Source organism: Salvelinus fontinalis, chromosome 39, assembly GCF_029448725.1.
Source record: "Salvelinus fontinalis isolate EN_2023a chromosome 39, ASM2944872v1, whole genome shotgun sequence".
NCBI classification, from domain to species: domain Eukaryota; kingdom Metazoa; phylum Chordata; class Actinopteri; order Salmoniformes; family Salmonidae; genus Salvelinus; species Salvelinus fontinalis.
This window is the reverse complement of record NC_074703.1, coordinates 22,395,486-22,419,592: the sequence shown is the minus strand read 5'-3', so window position 1 is coordinate 22,419,592 and position 24,107 is coordinate 22,395,486. Positions and strand designations below refer to the sequence as shown.

The following is a 24,107-nucleotide window of genomic DNA, read 5'->3' as shown; positions in this document are numbered from 1 at the left end:
TGCAATGAAACAATTAAGTATGCACATTTGCTAAACCTGTGTGCATTAAGGATATAGATGCCTGACTCAAATAGAAGCGTGTCTCTAAGTGCCTGTTGTGTTTAGTGATTTAAGCAAATAAACACCAGGCTATTAATATTAGTTTTCGCTATAAGTCGGTAAAAATTGACTTTTCCTCTGGTTCCCTCACTTGGACGGCTCAGATCAGGTCTGGTCTGGACAGGTCTATACAGGGCTGGGTCTGGTTGTCCTCAGTGCCATTTGGACCGGGTCTCTATGTTTATTTATTCAGGTAGGGTCCGTGGAGGACATCCCCCGGGTCCATTTCAGAACTGGTCAAACTTTAGACCCTTGAGACCATTAGTTTGAGGTAGACAGACCAGTGTTTGGACTGTAGCAATTTTGACTCTCTCTCTCACTCTCTCACACAGACTCTGGCCACCTCAGCACCGTTGTGTCCGAGGCCTTTGTGCGTTTCTTTGTAGAACTCGTCAGCCACTATCCGCTCTTCATCACCCAAAGGGAGGTTGAGGCCTCCTCCCCCATCCCCTCTTCCTTCCAACGCGAGTCCTTCCGTAAGTCTGTGTCGTCTAAGAGTCTGAGGCAGTTCCTGGAGGTCTTCATGGAGACACAGATGTTTGGACTGTTCATCCAGGAGAGAGAGCACCACAGACAGGCACTGAGAGGTACGGGTCAAAGTTCAGATTCAAAGTTCTAAAGCTTTATTGTCCAACTTTAGATAACACAAAGTGTGTTTGTTTTTCTACAGGACTGTTTGATGTGAGGTTGCATGAATATTTGGACTCAATTCATGGTAACGAGCATCGCAGGGTTAACAAGTTCCTCAAAGGACTGGGTAAGGATTACAACATTACATTGGAGAGTATGAACTGAGTCTTAATAGAGTGTGAGAAGACAAGCTGCTGCTCATATTGTTTAAGTATGTACCTGTGCTAAAAGGTGGCATGTTTTTTGTGTTTTTTTTTACCTCCAGGAAATAAAATTAAATTCCTGTCCAAAAAGTGATCCCCTCTTCGACCGATAATCTGTTAAACCAGTAGTCTACAGCCAGATGAAGATGGGACTGGACACATTAATGACTGAAGAACCAAGAGACCGACTGACAATGAGTTTGTTGTGACAGAGGCCATGTCTAGACTTGACAGTTAATGCAGTTTTTGTATTCTGATCATGGAGTTCTGATCATGGAATTTCGAATAAATAATTACATTTTATATAACTGTATTTATTTAGGGGGAAACGCATTGAGACCTAGGTCTCATTTGCAAATGTGCCCTGGTAACAATACAGAAATACAATTATACACTATTTAAAACACCAAATTTAATAAATAGAAAATATTACATAAACAATCAAACAAAAACAAACACATTTATATATAAAAATCCCCAGCCTTTCTCCTAAATTGACCCAGAGACAACAGCACATTCAAATGATTATTCCACACGATAGGGGCCTGGTAGGAAAAGGCAGATTTACCCAACTCTATGGATACACGTGGAGTCTCCAGCAGTAACCAACCCTGTGACCTAATGTTGTAATCCGCAATTCTATATTTCAACAATGCTGTTAAGAAAATTGGTAGTTTATTGAGTAAGGCTTCATAAATAAAAACAGAATAACGAAGTGACCTACGTGTTTTTAGCTAGGTCCAACCAACTTTATGATAAAGGATGCAGTGGTGAGTGTCAAAACTGTCAGATGTTATAAAACATGTGCTATGATCAATTGTGTCCAAGGGCTTCAAAACACTGGTAGCAGCATTCATGTATATAATATCACCATAATCTATAACAGGAATAAATGTAGCCTGAATGATCTGTTTTCTACTATTTAAAAGAAAGGCTGGCCCTATTCCTATTAAGCCCAACTTAAATATGAATTGCTTGACTAACTCGTCAACATGCTTTTTAAAAGATAGCATGCATCTACACCTACATTTCAATGTGTCTACCGTGTCCACATTGTGTTCTGGCTTGCATTTATGAGGCCGGCAAACGTTCCTCACACGCTAGAAACATAGTTCCTCCAACGTTATAATGAAAAGGGAGCTATCTCTGAACACAATCAGACCACCTGTCTTTTGAATCCGATCCTCATATTCTGATAGCAGAAGTCGCATGTAAGTGTCAAGTGTAGACATGCCCTCAGGGACACATGAAGCCTGCAGTGTGTACATGATAGACTCAACAGAGATAATCCTGTATACTGGGAGACTATATAGCACAGCCTGTAGAGAGACTGGTATTGTACTATATACTGTACTTATCCAGTCTAAATTATCCAAACTGCATTTAAGAGGCCACAGGAGGGCAGTAGTTCATTTTATTTTAACATGGCACTACAGTGTATGTATAATGTAATTGCTATGAGTATGGTTGATTTGATGAATACAGATACTTTGCCCTGACCATTGTTCTTGTGAATGAGACTCTGACCAGGACGCAATCAGATTGAGTGTTAGCCAGCATTGACCGATATCCACATGGCAAATGTATTGGTGGTGTTGGAGGTGTAACTGCAGAATGAGCTGACATATCGGTGAGCGGCTGCTCGAGTGTCACAAACCACTCCATTATTTATTATACCTATTGCGTTAGAAGTTCAAAACGGCGCTAGAAAGTGAAGGATCATCTATCGATCTTCGAAATAATGACTCTCAAATGTCAAACCATTGATGTTAGGCTAATGCATGTTGTCATGTTAATTTGGATTCGGAGATTTATGCCTATCAATATCATTTTAGTGTTTGGACTTGTAAAGTGGCTGTATGGGATTTGTCCTGCTGCCCTCTGACTGGAGAATTATTTGCGGACAAAACCAACGGCTTTTGTTTCCCTTGAATTCCTTTGTTTATTTCTGTGTTGTGTACAATACATGTCAGTACAGTGAGGGTCTAAAAAACGGACAACTTAAAATCTACTGTATGAAGTTGAAGATGCATACTCATTCCTAGCATGCATGTTTGTCAGCCTACATGTTCAACAGGCTACCTATATTTAGCTAGCAGGCTTAAAGTTGGCAGGAAGACGTCTATGTGGCAGACTGAAGCTTTGCTTGTTTAGGATGGCAGAAAGGCAGGGCATTATGCCACATTCATGTTAAGTTGGAAACTCAGGAACTCTGAGGTAAAATGAACGTAAGTTATTTGCGTAGAGCCTCCTATTGGTTGATTCTGGTATCTCCCAAGTGGGAAACTCGGGATCCAACTCTTCCTGCTAGGTTTGCAAGTCGGAATTTTCAGAGTTTCCGACATGACATGAATGCCGCATTAGCCCTGGATGGGTTTCATGTCCAGGTCCAACACGACAGCTGTATGGACATCCATCAGCTGTCACCCCATGGATTCTCCACCTCTCCTCTCCTCCTACTCTCCAGAAACATGGACAGTCCAACACCTATCCCCAGCACCTTCCCTTAGCACCTACTACTTCAGTGGTTGGAGTCCTGATTTGGAACTGGATATGTTTTAGTTCCAATGCGCATTGAGACAGAAACAGTTGAAAGGGTATTAGGTTGTTTCACAGAAATAGATGGCATTGGTATTCATAAACCTTGGAATGTGTTTGGTTGGAACTTAAAATTAAAAGTTTATAGTCTAACATTCTGTTCTGGGCTTTGAGTCATTGAAACTCAACAGATCCTCAGAGAGGATCAAATACTTCACTAGGGGAAAGCATTACATAACACAGCTGCTGACTGCTGAGTATACTCTTGTATTGTCTCAGCCACACGTCTTTACCCTTTGCCCGGTGAGCCAGCCTGTATGCCCCAAGGACATCCACATCAACACAACAAACTCACAGCCACAAGTTTGCACCGTAAAGCTGTCAGAGTATAACAAAAATTAATTGTACCATCAAATCAGACAGTGACGTTCATTACCTTGCTGCAAACTCCTCCCAGGATCCAATGAAATATCACAATAGTTTGAAGAAGATGAATCATCTGTTGAAAGAAGTCTGTTGACAGATGTTTGCCTCATTCCAGGATAAAATTCTCTCTCTCTATAGCAGCCGGGTTGCTACCTGGTTATTCTATCCAATGCAGCACACCTGCAGTGCAACCACCTGTCTGTTTGTCAGTATGTCAGTTGTGGATTACTAACAAGGACTCCTGGTTCTTAATGCAATGCTAATGACCTGTTACTGAGGGCTCAATACAACATTAATACAGATGGAATTGGTTGTGCTGGGGTTTAGCCATGTGTATACTACTGAGCTATAATATGGTGGCCAACATGTCTACATGTATGACATTCCTGTAAAAACTGAGCTGGTATTCACCCTTGACATGTATGATATTCCTTTTTTTTACCATTCATTTGTAACATTGGAAAGGAATTGAACAGTTTTAAAAAAGAAAGCGGGCTGTAAGCAACAAGGGCCACCAACTCAGTGCTATACAAAGCACACTATTACAGCCCATTAAAAGCACATTACAAAGGCATCCTATGCTGCTCCTGCTATACCAGAGATTTTCCACAGCCAAACTTTATTTCCAGAGTAAAGTCATAGGGTGCGGAAGAGCCTTGCTCAAAAGTTGCGCACTATGAGGAGAATAGGGTGCCATTTGGTATGCAGATTACTTAGTTACTTGATTTATAAAGGGAGGTGGGGAAGATAACTAATCTACAACTACTGTATGATCAATCAATTACTATTTTATTGAATCTCTCTGTAGTGAATTGTACCTTAAAGCAGGAAGCACCAGTGACTCGGTCTATAAAAAATGGTCAGATGAAGCAGATGCTAAACTACAGGACTGCTTTGCTATCACAGACTGGAACATGTTCCGGGATTCTTCCGATGACATTGAGGAATACACCACATCAGTCACTGGCTTTATCAATAAGTGCATTGAGGACGTCGTCCCCACAGTGACTGTACATACATACCCCAACCAGAAGCCATGGATTACAGGCAACATTCCCACTGAGCTAAAGGGTAGAGCTGCCACTTTCTAGGTGCGCGACTCTAACCCAGAAGCTTACAAGAAATCCCGCTATGTACTGCGACGAACCATCAAACAGGCAAAGCGTCAATACAGGCCTAAGATTGAATCATATTACACCTGCTCCGACGCTCGTCAGATGTGGCAGGGCTTGCAAACTATTACAGATTACAAAGGGAAGCACAGCCGCGAGCTGCCCAGTGACACGAGCCTACCAGACGAGCTAAATCACTTCTATGCTCGTTTCGAGGCAAGCAACACTGAGGCCGACGTAGCCGACGTGAGTAAGACCTTTAAACAGGTCAACATACACAAGGCTGCGGGGCCAGACGGATTACCAGGACGTGTGCTCCGGGCATGTGCTGACCAGCTGGCTGGTGTCTTCACTGACATTTTCAACATGTCCCTGATTGAGTCTGTAATACCAACATGCTTCAAGCAGACCACCATAGCCCCTGTGCCCAAGAACATAAAGGCAACCTGCCTAAATGACTACAGACCCGTAGCACTCACGTCCGTAGCCATGAAGTCCTTTGAAAGGCTGGTAATGGCTCACATCAACACCATTATCCCAGAAACCCTAGACCCACTCCAATTTGCATACCGCTCAAACAGATCCACAGATGATGCAATCTCGATTGCACTCCACACTGCCCTTTCCCATCTGGACAAAAGGAACACCTATGTGAGAACACCTATGTGTTCATTGACTACAGCTCAGCGTTCAACACCATAGTACCCTCAAAGCTCATCACCAAGATAAGGATCCTGGGACTAAACACCTCCCTCTGCAACTGGATCCTGGACTTCCTGACAGGCTGCCCCCAGGTGGTGAGGGTAGGTAGCAACACATCTGCCACGCTGATCCTCAACACTGGGGCCACACAAGGGTGCGTTCTCAGCCCTCTCCTGTACTCCCTGTTCACCCATGACTGCGTGGCCATGCACGCCTCCAACTCAATCATCAAGTATGCAGATGACACTACAGTGGTAGGCTTGATTACCAACAATGACGAGACGGCCTACAGGGAGGAGGTGAGGGCCCTCGGAGTGTGGTGTCAGGAAAATAACCTCACACTCAATGTCAACAAAACAAAGGAGATGATCGTGGACTTCAGGAAACAGCAGAGGGAACAGCCCCCTATCCACATCGACGGAACAGTAGTGGAGAAGGTGGAAAGTTTTAAGTTCCTCGGCATACACATCACGGACAAACTGAAAATGTCCACCCATACAGACAGCGTGGTGAAGAAGGCGCAGCAGCGCCTCTTCAACCTCAGGAGGCTGAAGAAATTCGGCCTGTCACCAAAAACACTCACAAACTTTCACAGATGCACAATCGAGAGCATCCTGTCGGGCTGTATCACCCCCTGGTACGGCAACTGCTCCGCCCACAACCGTAAGGCTCTCCAGAGGGTAGTGAGGTCTGCACAACGCATCACCGGGGGCAAACTACCTGCCCTCCAGGACACCTACACCACCCGATGTCACAGGAAGGCCAAAAAGATAATCAAGGACAACAACCGCCCGAGCCACTGCCTGTTAAGGACTCTGGGACTAAACACCTCCCTCTGCAACTGGATCCTGGACTTCCCGACTGGCCGCCCCCAGGTGGTAAGAGTAGGCAACAACATGTCTACCATGCTGATCCTTACGGTCAGATGCCGAGCCTCTCAGGGGTGTGTACTTAGTCCCCTCCTGTATTCCCTGTTCACCCCCGACTGCGTGGCTAAATACGACTCCAACATCATCATTACGTTTGCTGACGACACAACAGTGGTAGGCCTGATCACCGACAATGACGAGACAGCCTATAGGGAGGAGGTCAGAGACCTGGCCGGGTGGTGCCAGAATAACAACCTATCCCTCAACGTAACCAAGACTAAGGAGATGATTGTGGACTACAGGAAAAGGAGGACCGAGCACGCCCCCATTCTTATCGACGGGGCTGTAGTGGAGCAGGTTGAGAGCTTCAAGTTCCTTGGTGTCCACATCAACAACAAACTAGAATGGTCCAAACACACCAAGACAGTTATAAAGAGGATAAGACAAAGCCTATTCCCCCTCAGGAAACTAAAAAGATTTGGCATGGGTCCTGAGATCTTCAAAAGGTTCTACAGCTGCAACATCGAAAGCATCCTGACTGGTTGCATCACTGCCTGGCAATTGCTCGGCCTCCGACCGCAGGGCACTACAGAGGGTAGTGCGTACGGCCCACTACATCACTGGGGCTAAGCTGCCTGCCATCCAGGACCTCTACACCAGGCGGTGTCAGAGGAAGGCCCTAAAAATTGTCTAAGACCCCAGCCACCCCAGTCATAGACTGTCTCTCTACTACCGCATGGCAAGCGGTACCGGAGTGTCAAGTCTAGGACAAAAAGGCTCCTTAACCTGTTTGGGCTGCACGCTGAATATTGAAAAAACTGGAAAATGTATGCACATTTTCAAACGGCCTCCTAAGAAACTTTTTATTTTCCAATATGCATATATTTACTACTGTTGGATAGATAACAGTCTGTAGTTTCTAAAAAGGTTTGAATTGTTTCTCTAAGTCGAACAGAAATATTTTTACAGCCATTTTCCCAGCCGAATTGAGTTTCCCAAAATGCGATGTGTCTCTTTAAGACCTTCTCTATAAAAGGCCATTTGACTTATGACCATAGGGACACGTCAGAGGCGTTCGCCAGACTGTAATGCGGAAGTGAGAATTGAAAGGAGTCGAATATCTCTTCCCTGGACTGAATAACAGAACTTCTTGTGAGACCTGCGCAGTTAAAATAAAAATCCGGGCGCGAAGGATAATTTGATCTCGGCTTCTGGAACAAGGTAGATAACGTTGAATATGATGCCTGACTACGATATTATTTGCTACATGTCACAAAATCATCCTAAAGTGTGTTTTTTCAATATACTTTAATTATATTATTGCAATTTATTCTGGACTTTAGATGTGAAACGACGGAAGAATTTTTTGAAGAAACGCTTTCTGGCGCAGCAATGCTACCGTGCTAGCTAACCAAAGAGGGAAATCATTCGTTCTGGAACCCAACTAAAGACTCTACTGGACATTGGACCCCGTTACAACATTCTGATGGAGTACCAAGAAAGATAAGACCCAATTTGGGATGCTTTTTCATATATATGTCGAACTGTTGAATGCTAACTCTGCTAACTATGCTAGGCTAGCGCTTGACTAGAATCAATGCTGCCTTATGCTAGCTTATGATGTTAGCTAATATAACGATATATTGTGTTTTCGCTGTAAAACACTTCAAAAATCGGAAATGTTGTCTGTATTCACAAGATATCTGTCTTTCATTAGTTATCCACCATATGTTTTTCTGAAATGTTTTATGAGGTGTAATTAGTAGCCGACGTTGGTGTATGTATTTTCTCTGGCTACTCCCGGCTGGATTCAGACTGTAGCTATGTATTAGCATTTTTGGGTAGCATCAATGTAAAACTGATTTATAGCTAAAATATGCACTTTTTATGAACAAAACATAGATTTATTGTGTAACATGTTATATGACTGTCATCTGAGGTCGTTTTTTCTGGGCTCTTTAGGTTGGTTTTAGTTTATTTCGGTTGGTTGTGCATGCTACTTCAATCATAATTCATACTTCATAATCATAATTCATACGTGTCTGTCCACTTTTGTATTTGGTGGTGAGCTAACATAAATATATGTGGTGTTTTCTCTGTAAAACATTTAAAAAATCGGACATGTTGGCTGGATTGACAAGATGTTTATCTTTCAAATGCTGTATTGGACTTGTTAATGTGTAAAAGTTAAATATTTTTAAAAAATAGATTTTGAATTTCGCGCTCTGCAGGGGTGTCATTTTCGGTCCGAGGTCGGGCTTGCACCCCAAACAGGTTAACTGTTTTTACCCCAAGCCATAAGACTTCTGAACAGGTAATCAAATGGCTACCCGGACTATTTGCATTGTGTGTCCCCCCAACCCCTCTTTTACGCTACTGCTACTCTCTGTTCATCATATATGCATAGTCCCTTTAATCATATCTACATGTACATCACTACTTTTATAGCCTCGCTACTGTATATAGCCTGTCTTTCACTGTTGTTTTATTTCTTTACCTACCTACTGTTCACCTAATATATTTTTTGCACTATTGGTTAGAGCCTGATTTGATTTGATTTTAACTTCTTATGGCTGCAAGGGGCAGTATTGAGTAGCCAGTTAAATGGTGCCCATTTCAAACGGCCTCGTACTCAATTCTTGCTCGTACAATATGCATATTATTATTACTATTGGATAGAAAACACTCTCCAGTTTCTAAAACCGTTTGAATTATTTCTCTGAGTGAAACAGAACTCATTCTGCAGCACATTTCCTGACTAGGAAGTGGAATGTCAGAAATCGATGCTCTGTTCAACTTCCTGCCTATACATGGGCATGATACGTAAGAGTCTACGTACACTTCATACACCTTCCCCTGGTTGTCAAGAGGTGGTGAGAGAAGAAATTTCGTGTTTATCTTGGTCTGAGGTGGAATTAAAGCTCTTTGTATGACGTGACCGTCCATTTCCTGTTTCTGGAGCGTGCGAAAGGGTACATGGATTTGCCTTCTGTTTAGCTGTCGTTATGGACGACTAACATCTCCGGTTTAGATTTTATTTGATACATGTGACCATATCATCGTAAAGTATGTTTTTTCAATATAGTTTAATCAGATTATTGAACATTTTTCGGGAGTTTTGCCGTGTTCCGTTCTCTGACTTTGTTGACGTTGGAGAGATCCTGTAACGGTCCTGACCTGTTTTATGTTGTTTTTGTATGTGTTTAGGTCAGGGCATGTGTTTTGGGTGGGCAGTCTATGTTATCTGTTTTTATGTTGGTTTTGGTTGCCTGGTATGGCTCTTAATTAGAGGCAGGTGTTTTGCGTTCTCCTCTAATTAAGAGTCATATTTAGGTAGGGTGTTCTCACTGTTTGTTTGTGGGTGATTGTCTCCTGTGTCTGTGTCGATGTTACACCATACGGGATTGTTTCGGTTTGTTCGTGCGTTTTTGTAGTAAGTACTTGTTCGTTCGTTCTGCGTGTGTTATGTCAGTTCGTCGTACGAGTCTGTCTATTTTCGTTTTGTTATTTTGTTAGTTTATTCAAGTATAGTTTGTTTCGTTTTGTCTTATAAATAAAACTCATCATGTTTTCACAACCCGCTGCGCCTTGGCTCGATCACTACTCCTCCTCTTCTTATGAAGAGAGAGAGGAACGCCGTTACAGATCCGTGCCACTTGGCAAGTGCCCATGCTAAATGATGAGGGAAATTTGCCGTTCCAGATCCAAACAACTGTTCTGGACAAAGGACACCTTGTCCAACATTCTGACGGAAGATCACCAAAAGTAAGAAACATTTTATGATGCTATTTCTAATATCTGTCGTGCATGTGAACTGGTCGTCGGTGCCCAAGTGTTTCTGGCTATTGTGGCTACGCTAATATAACGCTACATTTTGTTTACGCTGTAAAACATTTAATAAATCGGAAATATTGTCTGGAATCACAAGATGCCTGTCTTTCAATTGCTGTACACTATGTATTTTTCAGAAATGTTTTATGATGAGTAATTAGGTATTTGACGTTGGTGTCTGTAATTATTATGGCTGCTTTCGGTGCAATTTCTGACTCTAGCTGCAATGTAAACTATGATTTATACCTGAAATATGCACATTTTTCTAACAAAACATATGCTATACAATAAATATGTTATCAGACTGTCATCTAATGAAGTTGTTTCTTGGTTAGTGGCTATTTATATCTTTATTTGGTCGAATTTGTGATAGCTACTGATGGAGTAAAAAACTGATGGAGTAAGAAAAGTGGTGTCTTTTGCTAACGTGGTTAGATAATAGATTTACATATTGTGTCTTCCCTGTAAAACATTTTAAAAATCAGAAATGATGGCTGGATTCACAAGATGTGTATCTTGCAGCCACCATCACAACTCTCACCAAAGCGACTAGAATAACTACAGAGAGCAACGTGTATTACCTAATTACTCATCATAAAACATTTAAAAATACACAGCGTACAGCAATTGAAAGACACAGATCTTGTGAATCCAGACAATATTTCAGATTTTCTAAGTGTTTTACAGCGAAAACACAATATAGCGTTATATTAACTTACTACAATAGCAAACATCACAACAGCATTGATTCAAGCCAAACATAGCGATAACGTATAAACCACCAAAAGATATAAATTTTTTCACTAACCTTCTCAGGATTCTTCAGATGACAGTCCTATAACATCATATTACACAATGCATATAGAGTTTGTTCGAAAATGTGCATATTTAGCGGCACAAATCGTGGTTATACAATGAGAAAAGTAGCCAAGCTGCAAAGAAAATGTCAGGAGAAATCTTGGGAAAGGCACCTATTCTAATCGAAAACTATTCATAAACTTGACTAAAAAATACAAGTTGGACAGCAAATGAAAGATAAATTAGTTCTTAATGCAATCGCTGAGTTAGATTTTTAAAATTAACGTTACTGCGCAATACAGCGTGCGCTAAAGCGAGACCGCCCCATAATTCATGGCGGAATTATTATTTTACATTTGTCAACATAAGTACGAATTAACAGCATAAAGACTGCTTACTATTAGCTGAGCTTCCATCAGAATCTTGGGCAAGGTGTCCTTTCTCCAGAACAATCGTCTTTGGGTTGAAAGATGTCCTCTTGTCCGGTCGAAATAGCCGCTAATGTTAGCCACCAACTGGAGAGGTGTCCAACTCGTGAAAGCGCATGACAAAGATATCCCAGAAAATCGCAATAAACTGCTATAAACTGCTATAAGTCGGTTTAAATTAACTACCTTATGATGTCTTTAACACTTATAACGAATAAAAACATGACCGGAGATATAGAACTACTAAAACGAAAGCGTTTGCAGGACGCCATTGTGATGTCTTCTTGCGCCAGGCGCACCGTTGAAAAGGACGGTACTTCCGTTCCACGGTCTTATATAAGGTCCCAGATTGCGCAATCCACTCCATTCAAATTCTCCCCGCTTACTGACATCTAGAGGAAGACGTATGCAGTGCATGTAGCCCGATGGCTTACATGGGGACTTATAAACTGACCTCAGAACAGGGACCTCGATTTCTGAAATCTCACTCCCTGTCAGGAAATGTGCTACAAAATGAGTTCTGTTTCGCTCAGAGAAATAATTCAAACGGTTTTAGAAACTAGAGAGTGTTTTCTATCCAATAGTAATAATAATATGCATATTGTACGAGCAAGAATTGAGTACGAGGCAGTTTAATTTGGGAACAAATTTTTACAAAGTCGAAATGGCGCCCCCCTATTGACAAGAAGTTTTAACCCAACAAAAAAAATAAAAACGATTCATCTACAGACATGGACGATTTACTTACCACTGAGGTAGAGGCTAGTGCTCTGGCTGGAATCCATGCAACACTGGAAAAGTTGTGTGAGGAGTTAGCAGGGCTAAGGGGGATTTGGAGTTCAGCCAGAGTGAAATTCTCACGCTCCAAAGAGAAAACAAGACACTCACAGCCAAGGTAAAAATCCACGATTCCAACATGGATTGTCTACTCAGGGAAAACAGGGTGATGAAGGACTCGCTACTAGACATACAAAGTCGTAGCATAAGTGAAAATCATTTTTTCCCTGCGATTTCTGAGGACGCATCCAATAATCCAGAAGGCGCGATCAGAGAATTCATGCAATCCGCCTCGAAACTTCCTATAGAGACTGTAAACAAGGTGGCTTTCCACCGAGTACAGACTTGGAGCTTAGAGCGACTAGACCAAGGGTCCCCGACCGATCATCGCAAAAGTTGAACTACCTACAAAAGGAGCTGATCAAAAGCAGGGAAGGGAGCTTAATTGGACCAAATTCAGTCTCAATTACCAATTTCCAAGTGAGATAAACGAACTTCGTAAGAAACTGTACCGATACATAGACAACAAAGGAAGGATGGTAGTCGTGCCTTTATCATTATGGCAAACTCTTTATAGGGGGCGGCAGTGTAGCCTAGTGGTTAGAGCGTTGGACTAGTAACCGTAAATGTTGCAAGTTCGAATCCCCGAACTGACTTGCCTAGTAAAATATAAAAATAAATAGATTGAAAGCTATTCCGAGACAGCTCCATAACACCGTGGCTGTACTAAAATCTACAGAGACTTCATGTTACTAAAAAAAAGAAGGTATGGGAACTGTAAAAATATCTGAACATTATGAAGTGGATATGAACACACACATACTCAATTACATGCTTGCTTACACATATGGACTTATACACACACACACACCTGATCTTGCTCTATTGTCGAGAACTGTTTTATAATTTAATGTGTTTATTCATCAATATTCATTGTATACTATCCATCACGTCACTTCCTCTTGAATTTGCAGACGTTTTGCTGTGCGTTTTGTTGCTGTGCGTTTTGTTGCCAACTTTACTTTGTTAGCTGACAACTTTACGTTTTTTTTTTCTTTTTAATTACCGTTTATATTTTTAGTTTTTCCATCACAACTTTTTTCCCTCATTCAACTTTTTCACTCCGGACGCTTTATCTGGACATGGTTCGTCAGCACCTTCAACAGCCGAAGCTAAGTAGTAACATTAACATGATGTCTTCTAATTGCAATCGCTGTATTAATAATATACAGGAGAACGATCGCCTTACGGCGAGGATAGCTGTGCTGCAAGCCCAGCTTCAGAAGCAATCGTTAGGCAAGGGTAATTTCAGTGTAGGAAAGGAAGAAACACCAGTAAGTGTGCCACCAGTAAGTACAGATAGTAACGTTAGTATAAACCCCCCCCCCCCCGCACAGTCCCCGCAGCCGGACAACTTTCTCATGGCTTCTGGAAGGAAATGCTGTTGGAATGCTCAACTGGTGTCGCTCATTCAGCCGACAGAAACTTTCAACCGGTTTTCCCCATTATGTAGCGAGTCGGAGTCTGAGGCTGAGTCTTCTCTTGTCTCTACTCCTCCCGCTACGGGGTCTGAGACGCCGAAGGCTCCAACCATTAGGTCTGACAAATTGAAAACCTTAGTCATTGGCGACTCCATTACCCGCAGTATTAGACTTAAAACGAATCACCCAGCGATCATACACTGTTTACCAGGAGGCAGGGCTACCGACGTTAAGGCTAATCTAAAGAAGGTGCTGGCTAAAGCTAAATCTGGCGAGTGTAGAGAGTATAGAGATATTGTTATCCACGTCGGCACCAACGATGTTAGGATGAAACAGTCAGAGGTCACCAAGCGCAACATAGCTTCAGCGTGTAAATCAGCTAGAAAGATGTGTCGGCATCGAGTAATTTTCTCTGGCCCCCTCCCAGTTAAGGGGAGTGACGAGCTCTACAGCAGAGTTTCACAACTCAATCGCTGGTTGAAAACTGTTTTCTGCCCCTCCCAAAAGATAGAATTTGTAGATAATTGGCCCTCTTTCTGGGACTCACCCACAAACAGGACCAAGCCTGACCTGCTGAGGAGTGACGGACTCCATCCTAGCTGGAGGGGTGCTCTCATCTTATCTACCAACATAGACAGGGCTCTAACTCCTCTAGCTCCACAATGAAATAGGGTGCAGGCCAGGCAGCAGGCTGTTAGCCAACCTGCCAGCTTAGTGGAGTCTGCCACTAGCATAGTCAGTGTAGTCAGCTCAGCCATCCCCATTGAGACTATGTCTGTGCCTCGACCTAGGTTGGGCAAAACTAAACATGGCGGTGTTCGCCTTAGCAATCTCATTAGGATAAAGACCTCCTCCATTCCTGTCATTATTGAAAGAGATCGTGATACCTCACATCTCAAAATACTTAATGTTAGATCCCTCACTTCAAAGGCAGTCATAGTCAATGAACTAATCACTGATCATAATCTTGATGTGCTTGGCCTGACTGAAACATGGCTTAAGCCTGATGAATTTACTGTGTTAAATGAGGCCTCACCTCCTGGTTACACTAGTGACGATATCCCCTGTGCATCCCGCAAAGGCGGAGGTGTTGCTAACATTTACGATAGCAAATTTCAATTTACAAAAAAAAAATGACGTTTTCGTCTTTTGAGCTTCTAGTCATGAAATCTATGCAGCCTACTCAATCACTTTTTATAGCTACTGTTTACAGGCCTCCTGGGCCATATACAGCGTTCCTCTCTGAGTTCCCTGAATTCCTATCAGACCTTGTAGTCATAGCAGATCATATTCAAATTTTTGGTGATTTTAATATTTGGAGAAGTCCACAGACCCACTCCAAAAGTCTTTCGGAGCCATCATCGACTCAGTGGGTTTTGTCCAACATGTCTCTGGACCTACTCACTGCCACAGTCATACTGTGGACCTAGTTTTGTCCGATGGAATAAATGTTGTAGATCTGAATGTTTTTCCACATAATCCTGGACTATCGGACCACCATTTTATTACGTTTGCAATCGCAACAAATAATCTGCTCAGACCCCAACCAAGGAGCATCAAAAGTCGTGCTATAAATTCTCAGACAACACAAAAATTCCTTGATGCCCTTCCAGACTCCTTCTGCCTACCCAAGGACGTCAGAGGACAAAAATCAGTTAACCACTTAACTGAGAAACTCAATTTAACCTTGCGCAATACCCTAGATGCAGTTGCTCCCCTAAAAACGAAAAACATTTGTCATAAGAAAATAGCTCCCTGGTATACAGAAAATACCCGAGCTTTGAAGCAAGCTTCCAGAAAATTGGAACGGAAATGGCGCCACACCAAGCTGGAAGTCTTCCGACTAGCTTGGAAAGACAGTACCGTGCAGTACCGAAGAGCCCTCACTGCTGCTCGATCATCCTACTTTTCCAACTTAATCGAGGAAAATAAGAACAATCCAAAATGTATTTTTGATGCTGTTGCAAAGCTAACTAAAAAGCAGCATTCCCCAAGAGAGGATGGCTTTCACTTAAGCAGTAATAAATTCATGAACTTCATTGAGGAAAAGATCATGACCATTAGAAAGCAAATTACGGACTCCTCTGAATCTGCGTATTCCCCCAGGGCTTAGCTGTCCTGGTTCTGCACAGCTCTGCCAGGGCCTGGGATCGTGTGGGACACTTCAGTGTTTTAGTACTATATCTCTTGACACAATGATGAAAATAATCATGGCCTCTAAACCTTCAAGCTGCATACTGGATCCTATTTCTACTAAACTACTGAAAGAGCTGCTTCCTGTGCTTGGCCCTCCTATGTTTAACATAATAAACAGCTCTCTATCCACCGGATGTGTACCAAACTCACTAAAAGTGGCAGTAATAAAGCCTCTCTTGAAAAAGCCAAACCTTGACCCGGAAAATATAAAAAAAACTATCGGCCTATATCGAATCTTCCATTCCTCTCAAAAATGTTAGAAAAAGCTGTTGCGCAGCAACTCACTGCCTTCTTGAAGACAAACAATGTATACAAAATGCTTCAGTCTGGTTTTAGACCCCATCATAGCACTGAGACAACATTTGTGAAGGTGGTAAATGACCTTTTAATGGCGTCAGACCGAGGCTCTGCATCTGTCCTCGTGCTACTAGACCTTAGTGCTGCCTTTGACACCATCGATCACCACATTCTTTTGGAGAGACTGGAAACCCAAATTGGTCTACACGGACAAGTTCTGGCCTGGTTTAGATCTTATCTGTCGGAAAGATATCAGTTTGTCTCTGTGAATGGTTTGTCCTCTGACAAATCAACTGTACATTTCAGTGTTCCTCAAGGTTCCGTTTTAGGACCACTATTGTTTTCACTATATATTTTACCTCTTGGGGATGTTATTCGAAAACATATTGTTAACTTTCACTGCTATGCGGATGACACACAGCTGTACATTTCAATGAAACATGGTGAAGCCCCAAAATTGCCCTCGCTAGAAGCCTGTGTTTCAGACATAAGGAAGTGGATGGCTGAAAACGTTCTACTTTTAAACTCAGACAAAACAGAGATGCTTGTTCTAGGTCCCAAGAAACAAAGAGATCTTCTATTAAATCTGACAATTAATCTTGATGGTTGTAAAGTCGTCTCAAATAAAACTGAAGGACCTCGGCGTTACTCTTGACCCTGATCTCTCTTTTGACGAACATATCAAGACTGTTTCAAGGACAGCTTTATTCCATCTACGTAACATTCCAAAAATCAGAAATTTTCTGTCCAATAATGATGCAGAAAAATTAATCCATGCATTTGTTACTTCTGGGTTAGACTACTGCAATGCTCTACTTTCCGGCTACCCGGATAAAGCACTAAATAAACTTCAGTTAGTGCTAAATACGGCTGCTAGAATCCTGACTAGAACCAAGAAATTTGATCATATTACTCCAGTGCTAGCTTCCCTGCAAGGGCTGATTTCAAGGTTTTACTGTTAACCTATAAAGCGTTACATGGGCTTGCTCCTACCTATCTTTCCGAGTTGGTCCTGCCGTACATACCTATACGTACGCTACGGTCACAAGACGCAGGCCCCCTAATTGTCCCTAGAATTTCTAAGCAAACAGCGCGAGGCAGGGCTTTCTCCTATAGATCTCCATTTTTATGGAACGGTCTGCCTACCCATGTGAGAGACGCAGACTCGGTCTCAACCTATAAGTCTTTACTGAAGACTTATCTCTTCAGTAGGTCATATGATTGAGTGTAGTCTGGCCCAAGAGTGTGAAGGTGAACGGAAAGGCTCTGGAGCAACGAACCGCCCTTGCTGTCTCTGCCTGGCCGGTTCCCCTCTCTCCACTGGGATTCTCTGCCTCTAACCCTATTACAGGGGCTGAGTCACTGGCTTACTGGTGCTCTTTCATGCCGTCCCTAGGAGGGGTGCGTCACTTGAGTGGGTTGAGTTACTGACGTGATCTTCCTGTCTGGGTTGGCGGCGCCCCCCCCCCCCTTGGTTTGTGCTGTGGTGGAGATCTTTGTGGGCTATACTCGGCCTTGTCTCAGGATTGTAAGTTGGTGGTTGAAGATATCCCTCTAGTGGTGCGGGGGCTGTGCTTTGGCAAAGTGGGTGGGGTTATATCGTTCCTGTTTGGCCCTGTCCGGGGGTATCTTCGGATGGGGCCACAGTGTCTCCTGATCGCTCCTGTCTCAGCCTCCAGTATTTATGCTGCAGTAGTTTATGTGTCGGGGGGCTAGGGTCAGTTGGTTATACCTGGAGTACTTCTCCTGTCTTATCCAGTGTCCTGTGTGAATTTAAGTATGCTCTCTCTAATTCTCTCGTTCTCTCTTTCTTTCTCTCTGAGAACCTGAACCTTAGGACCATACGTCACGGCAAACCAGGCATGATGACTCCTTACTGTCCCAAGTCCACCTGGCCTTGCTGCTGTTCCAGTTTCAACTGTTCTGCCTGCGGTTACGGAACCCCTACCTGTCCCAGACCTGCTGTTTTCAACTCTTAATGATCGGCTATGAAAAGCCAACTGACATTTATTCCTGATTATTATTTGACCATGCTTGTCATTTATGAACATTTTGAAAATCTTGGCTCTCTAATTTTCTCCTTCTCCCTTTCTTTCTCTCTCTCGGAGGACCTGAGCCCTAGGACCATACGTCAGGACTACCATTCATGATGACTCCTTGCTGTCCCCAGTCCGCCTGGCCTTGTTGCTATTCCAGTTTCAACTGTTCTGCCTGCGGTTATGGAACCGCCACCTGTCCCAGACCTGCTGTTTTCAACTCTTAATGATCGGCTATGAAAAGCCAACTGAAAATTATTCATGATTATTATTTGACCATGCTTGTCATTTATGAAAATTTTGAAAATCTGTTAATTCTGTTATAATCTCCACCCGGCACAGCCAGAAGAGGACTGGCCACCCCTCATAGCCTGGTTCCTCTCTAGGTTTCTTCCTAGGTTTTGGCCTTTCTAGGGAGTTTTTCCTAGCCACCGTGCTTCTACACCTGCATTGCTTGCTGTTTGGGGTTTTAGGCTGGGTTTCTGTACAGCACTTCGAGATATTAGCTGATGTACAAAGGGCTATATAAAATAAACTTGATTGATTGATTGATTGTATGTCTATCTTTTTTATGTATTTGTCTACAAGTTTACAACAAGCAAGGGGAAGATATCAGAATAGGGGCATTGGGGAATAATAACATAATGTATGGAATACTGTAGTGAAGCCGTCTCTAGAGTAATGCAACAATGGGGATGTTTTGCTATGGAAATGCTGGGATGTGTTTTTCAATTATGGTAAAGGTAATTATGATGCAACAATGATGGTGATACAATATGGATTACAATTATCATCATGAATATTAAGGCTATACGCACTACATGTGTAACGGTAGTCCTCCTCCTCTTCAACCGAAAAGGAGGAGTAGTGATTGAACCACAACCACCAGGTTGTGAATACATAATTTATTTAAAGAAAAGACGAAAACACGAACTTCACTATAAACTAACAAAACAACAAACGGAGTAGACAGACCTGGACGACGAACTTACATTAAACACGAAGAACGCACGAACAGGGAAAATAGACTCCACAAAATGTACAAAAACAAACCGAACAGTTACGTATGGTGCGACAAACACTGACACAGGTGACAACCACCCACAACGAACACTGTGAAACAACCTACCTAAATATGACTCTCAATTAGAGGAACGCCAAACACCTGCCTCTAATTAAGAGCCATACCAGGCAACCCTAAACCAACATAGAAACAGACAACATAGAATGCCCACCCAAACTCACGTCCTGACCAACTAACACATACAACAAACTAACAGAAATAGGTCAGGAACGTGACATAACCCCCCCCATAAGGTGCGAACTCCGGGCGCACCAGCACAAAGTCTAGGGAGGGTCTGGGTGGGCATCTGACCACGGTGGTGGCTCAGGCTCAGGGCGAGGTCCCCACCCCACCATAGTCAATCCCAGCTTACATCTCCCCCTACAAATGACCACCCTCATCTTACACCCACTAAATCTTTTAGGTAACATCGACACAAGGGGCAGCACCGGGATAGAGGGATAGCTCAGGACAGAGGGATAGCTCAGGACAGAGGGATAGCTCAGGATAGAGAGGTAGCTCAGGATAGAGGGGCAACTCCGGACTGAAAGGCAGTTCTGGATAAATAGCCGCTCTGGGCTGAGGGACAGCTCATGACTGGCTGACGACTCTGAACGCTCATGGCTGGCTGACGGCTCTGGACGCTCATGGCTGGCTGACGGCTATGGGACGCTCATGGCTGGCTGACGGCTCTGGACGCTCATGGCTCGCTGGCGGCTCTGGACGCTCATGGCTCGCTGGCGGCTCTGGCAGATCCTGTCTGGTTGGCGGCTCTGGCAGATCCTGTCTGGTTGGCGGCTCTGGCAGATCCTGTCTGGTTGGCGGCTCTGGCAGATCCTGTCTGGTTGGCGGCTCTGGCAGATCCTGTCTGGTTTGCGGCTCTGGCAGATCCTGACTGACGAATGGCTCTAGCGGCTCCTGACTGACTAACGGCTCTGACGGCTCGGGACAGACGGGCGGCTCTAATGGCTCGGGACAGACGGATGGCTCAGACGGCGCTGGGGAGATGGATGGCTCAGATGGCGCTACGGAGACGGATGGCTCAGACTGATCCTGTCTGGCGGAAGGCTTTGGCTGCTCCTGTCTGGCGGAAGGCTCTGTAGGCTCATGGCAGACGGGCAGTTCACGCGGCGCTTGGCAGACGGACAGTTCAGGCGCCGTTGGGCAGACGGCAGACTCTGGCCGGCTGAGACGCACTGTAGGCCTGGTGCGTGGTGCCGGAACTGGAGGCACCGGACTGGAGACACGCACTTCAAGCCTAGTGCGGGGAGCAGGGACAGGGCACACTGGACTCTCAAAACGTACTATATGCCTGGTGCGTGGTACCGGCACCTGTGGCACCGGGCTGAGTGCACGCACCTCAGGACGAGTACGGGGAGAAGGAACAGTGTGTACAGGGCTCTGGAGACGCACAGGTGGCTTAGTACGTGGTGCCGGAACTGGAGGCACCGGGCTGGAGACACGCACCATAGAGAGAGTGTGTGGAGGAGGAACAGGGCTCTGGAAACGCACTGGAAGCCTGGTGTAGGCACTGGTGGTACTGGGCTGGAGCGGGGAGGTAGCGCCGGAAATACCGGACCGTGCAGGCGTACTGGCTCCCTTGAGCACCGAGCCTGCCCAACCTTACCTGGTTGAATGGAGGAATGGACTTGGGACGATGTTTTGGAGGGTAAAGGTTGCTACACATGGGAGGAGATCCTGGCTGGAAGGGATCGCCTCCCATGGGAACAGCTGGAGGCACTGAGGAGAGCAGAGGCAATCGGAGAAGGGAACCGGCTCCTCCTCTTCATCCGAAGAGGAGGAGCAGGGATTGAACCAAAATGCAGCGGATTTTGAAGACATGATATTTATTAAAGTAAAGACGGAAAAAACAGGAAAAAACGAAATACACTTGACTAATAAACAAAAATAACAAATCGGAATAGACAAACCTGGACATACGAACTTACAATAAAACACGAGAACGCACGAACAGGGAAAATAGCCTACACATAAATGACGATGAACAAACAAACCGAACAGTCCCGTATGGTGCGACAAACACTGACACAGGAGACAACCACCCACAACGAACACTGTGAAACAACCTACCTAAATATGACTCTCAATTAGAGGAACGCCAAACACCTGCCTCTAATTAAGAGCCATACCAGGCAACCCATAAACCAACATAGAAACAGAAAACATAGAATGCCCACCCAAACTCACGTCCTGACCAACTAACACATACAACAAACTAACATAAATAGGTCAGGAACGTGACAACATGTTACACACATAGACACTCAAACAGGCAAACAGGCAAGGGAATAAAATTAATATCGCTAGAACCTATTTCTTGAATTCTAAATATCAGACATTTGAAAGCTCTAGTTTTGACCTTCATAATACCTCTGATGGCAGTAACTTTACAAGCACTAATTATGGTCAATGTAGACTGAAAAAAGTATCTAGTTGTGGTAAGTGGTGAATTAAGTATAGCCAGTTATAATAGTAACGGTTTAGCAGATTATAAAAAAGAAGATCAGTCTTTACATGGCTAAAAGAAAAGGAATATAACTTCTTGCGACTATAGGGGGTGCTGTTTTCTCATTAGCATAATTTGCATTACAGATTAAACGGCTTCGTACTCAATTCTTGCTCGTACAATATGCATATTATTACTATTATTGGATAGAAAACACTCTCTAGTTTCTATAGCCGTTGGAATTTTGTCTCTGAGTGAAACAGAACTCAATCTACAGCACTTTTCATGATAGGGAGTCAGATTTCAGACATCTTGGCACCTGATCTGGAGTCAGTTTAAAGGTCCGTGTACACGCTATGGAGAAACAGACACTTCTTCCGTCTTCCCCTGGATGTCAGTGCGTGATGACGATTTGAATGGGGTCGATTGCGCAATCAGTGCATCTATAAATCAACAAATACCGGAAGTAGCTTCCCTTTGCTGCCTGCGTCTTGCGCGAGAAGGACATCGGACTCGCCTCCTTCCAACCTGTTGTTTAGCCAGTAATATTTCTCCTGTCATGTTTTTACCCGTTATAGGTGTTAACAGCATCATAAGGTAGTTAATTTGAACCGTTTTATAGCAATTTAGATCCGTTTAGTGCGATTTTGAGGCATTGCTTTGTTATGCACTTTCAAGCACCGGGCACATTTCGGGGTCCCGGTCGAACGTTAGTGGGCATTTCGACGGACAGAGGACATCTTTCGACCAAATGAAGATTAGACCCAAGAAAGGATACATTGCCCAAGATACCGATGGAAGATCACCTCATAGTAAGAAATATTTAAGATGATAAATCGTTGTTCTGTAGAAAAATGTTAAACGCACGTTCCGCCATCTTGTTTGCTATAGCTTTGCTTGGCGAACCCTGTATTGCACAGTAAGGATAATTTTAGAAATGTAATTCCGCGATTGCATAAAGAACTAATTTGTCTTTCGATAGCTGTCCAACTTATATTTTTTTTGTCAAGTTTATGAATAGATATCCATGAGACAAGATCACTGTGAAAGAGGGCGACCGACATTTTCAGGCTAGTTTTGCTAGTATTGTCATTGTATAACCACGTTTTTTTATGGCTAAATATGCACATTTTCGAACAAACTGTATATGTATGTTGTAATATGATGTTACAGGAGTGTCATCGGAAGAATTCTGAGAAGGTTAGTGAAAAAATTAATATATTTTGGCGATGATTACGTTATCGCTCTCTTTGGCTAGAATCAATGCTCTGCTAACGTTTGCATATGTGGTATGCTAATATAACGATTTATTGTGTTTTCGCCGTAAAACACTTAGAAAATCTGAAATGTTGTCTGAATTCACAAGATCTGTGGCTTTCCATTGCTATGTGCTGTGTATTTTTAAGAAATGTTTTATGATGAGTAAATTGGTAATACACGTTGCTCTGTGTAGTAATTCTAGGAGCTTTGGGGAGATTTGTGATGCTGGCTGCAATGGCAAACTATGATTTATACCTGAAATATGCACATTTTTCTAACAAAACCTATCCTATACCATAAATATGTTATCAGACTGTCATCTGATGAGGTTTTTTCTTGGTTAGTGGCTATCAATATCTTAGTTTAGCCGAATTGGTGATAGCTACTGGTGTTGAGAGAAAATGGTGGACAAAGAAAAATGGTGATTTTTGCTAACGTGTTTAGCTAATAGATTTACATATTGTGTCTTTCCTGTAAAACATTTTAAAAATCTGAAATGGTGGCTTTATTCACAGGATCTGTATCTTTCATTAGGTGTCTTGGACTTGTGATTTAATGATATTTAGATGCTACTATTTAATTGTGACGCTATGCTAGCGATGCTAATCAGTGTGGGGGGGTGGTGGGGGGTGCTCCCGGACCCGGGATAGAGGCTCGTGAAAGGATAACATCTACTGTTTACAGGAAACTCACTCTACATCCTTAGATGAAGTTGCGTGGAAAAGGGAATGGGGTGGTGAAATAATTTTCTGTCATGGACAAAGGAACTCAAAGGGTGTGATGATATTAATTAACAAAAATTTCGATCGAAATGTGCAAATAGTCAGGAATGATTCGCAAGCAAGGTGGATCCTTTTGAATATGAAAGTGGACGAAAAAAACTTTTGTCTCTAA

At 43.3% G+C, this 24,107-nt stretch overlaps 1 protein-coding gene across 1 annotated transcript in view; it reads left to right on the top strand.

Annotated features, from left to right (window-relative positions):
• Window positions 1-3,623, top strand: part of LOC129838433 (DENN domain-containing protein 2A-like) — a 59,943-nt gene extending 56,320 nt beyond the window's left edge. Inside the window, exons 18-20 of the mRNA XM_055905377.1 lie at window positions 432-686; window positions 770-856; window positions 995-3,623. Coding sequence (XP_055761352.1) covers window positions 432-686; window positions 770-856; window positions 995-1,026 — 374 coding nt within the window. The 3' untranslated portion in view covers window positions 1,027-3,623. The remainder of the gene's footprint in view (window positions 1-431; window positions 687-769; window positions 857-994) is intronic.
• Window positions 3,624-24,107: the final 20,484 nt, after the last annotated feature.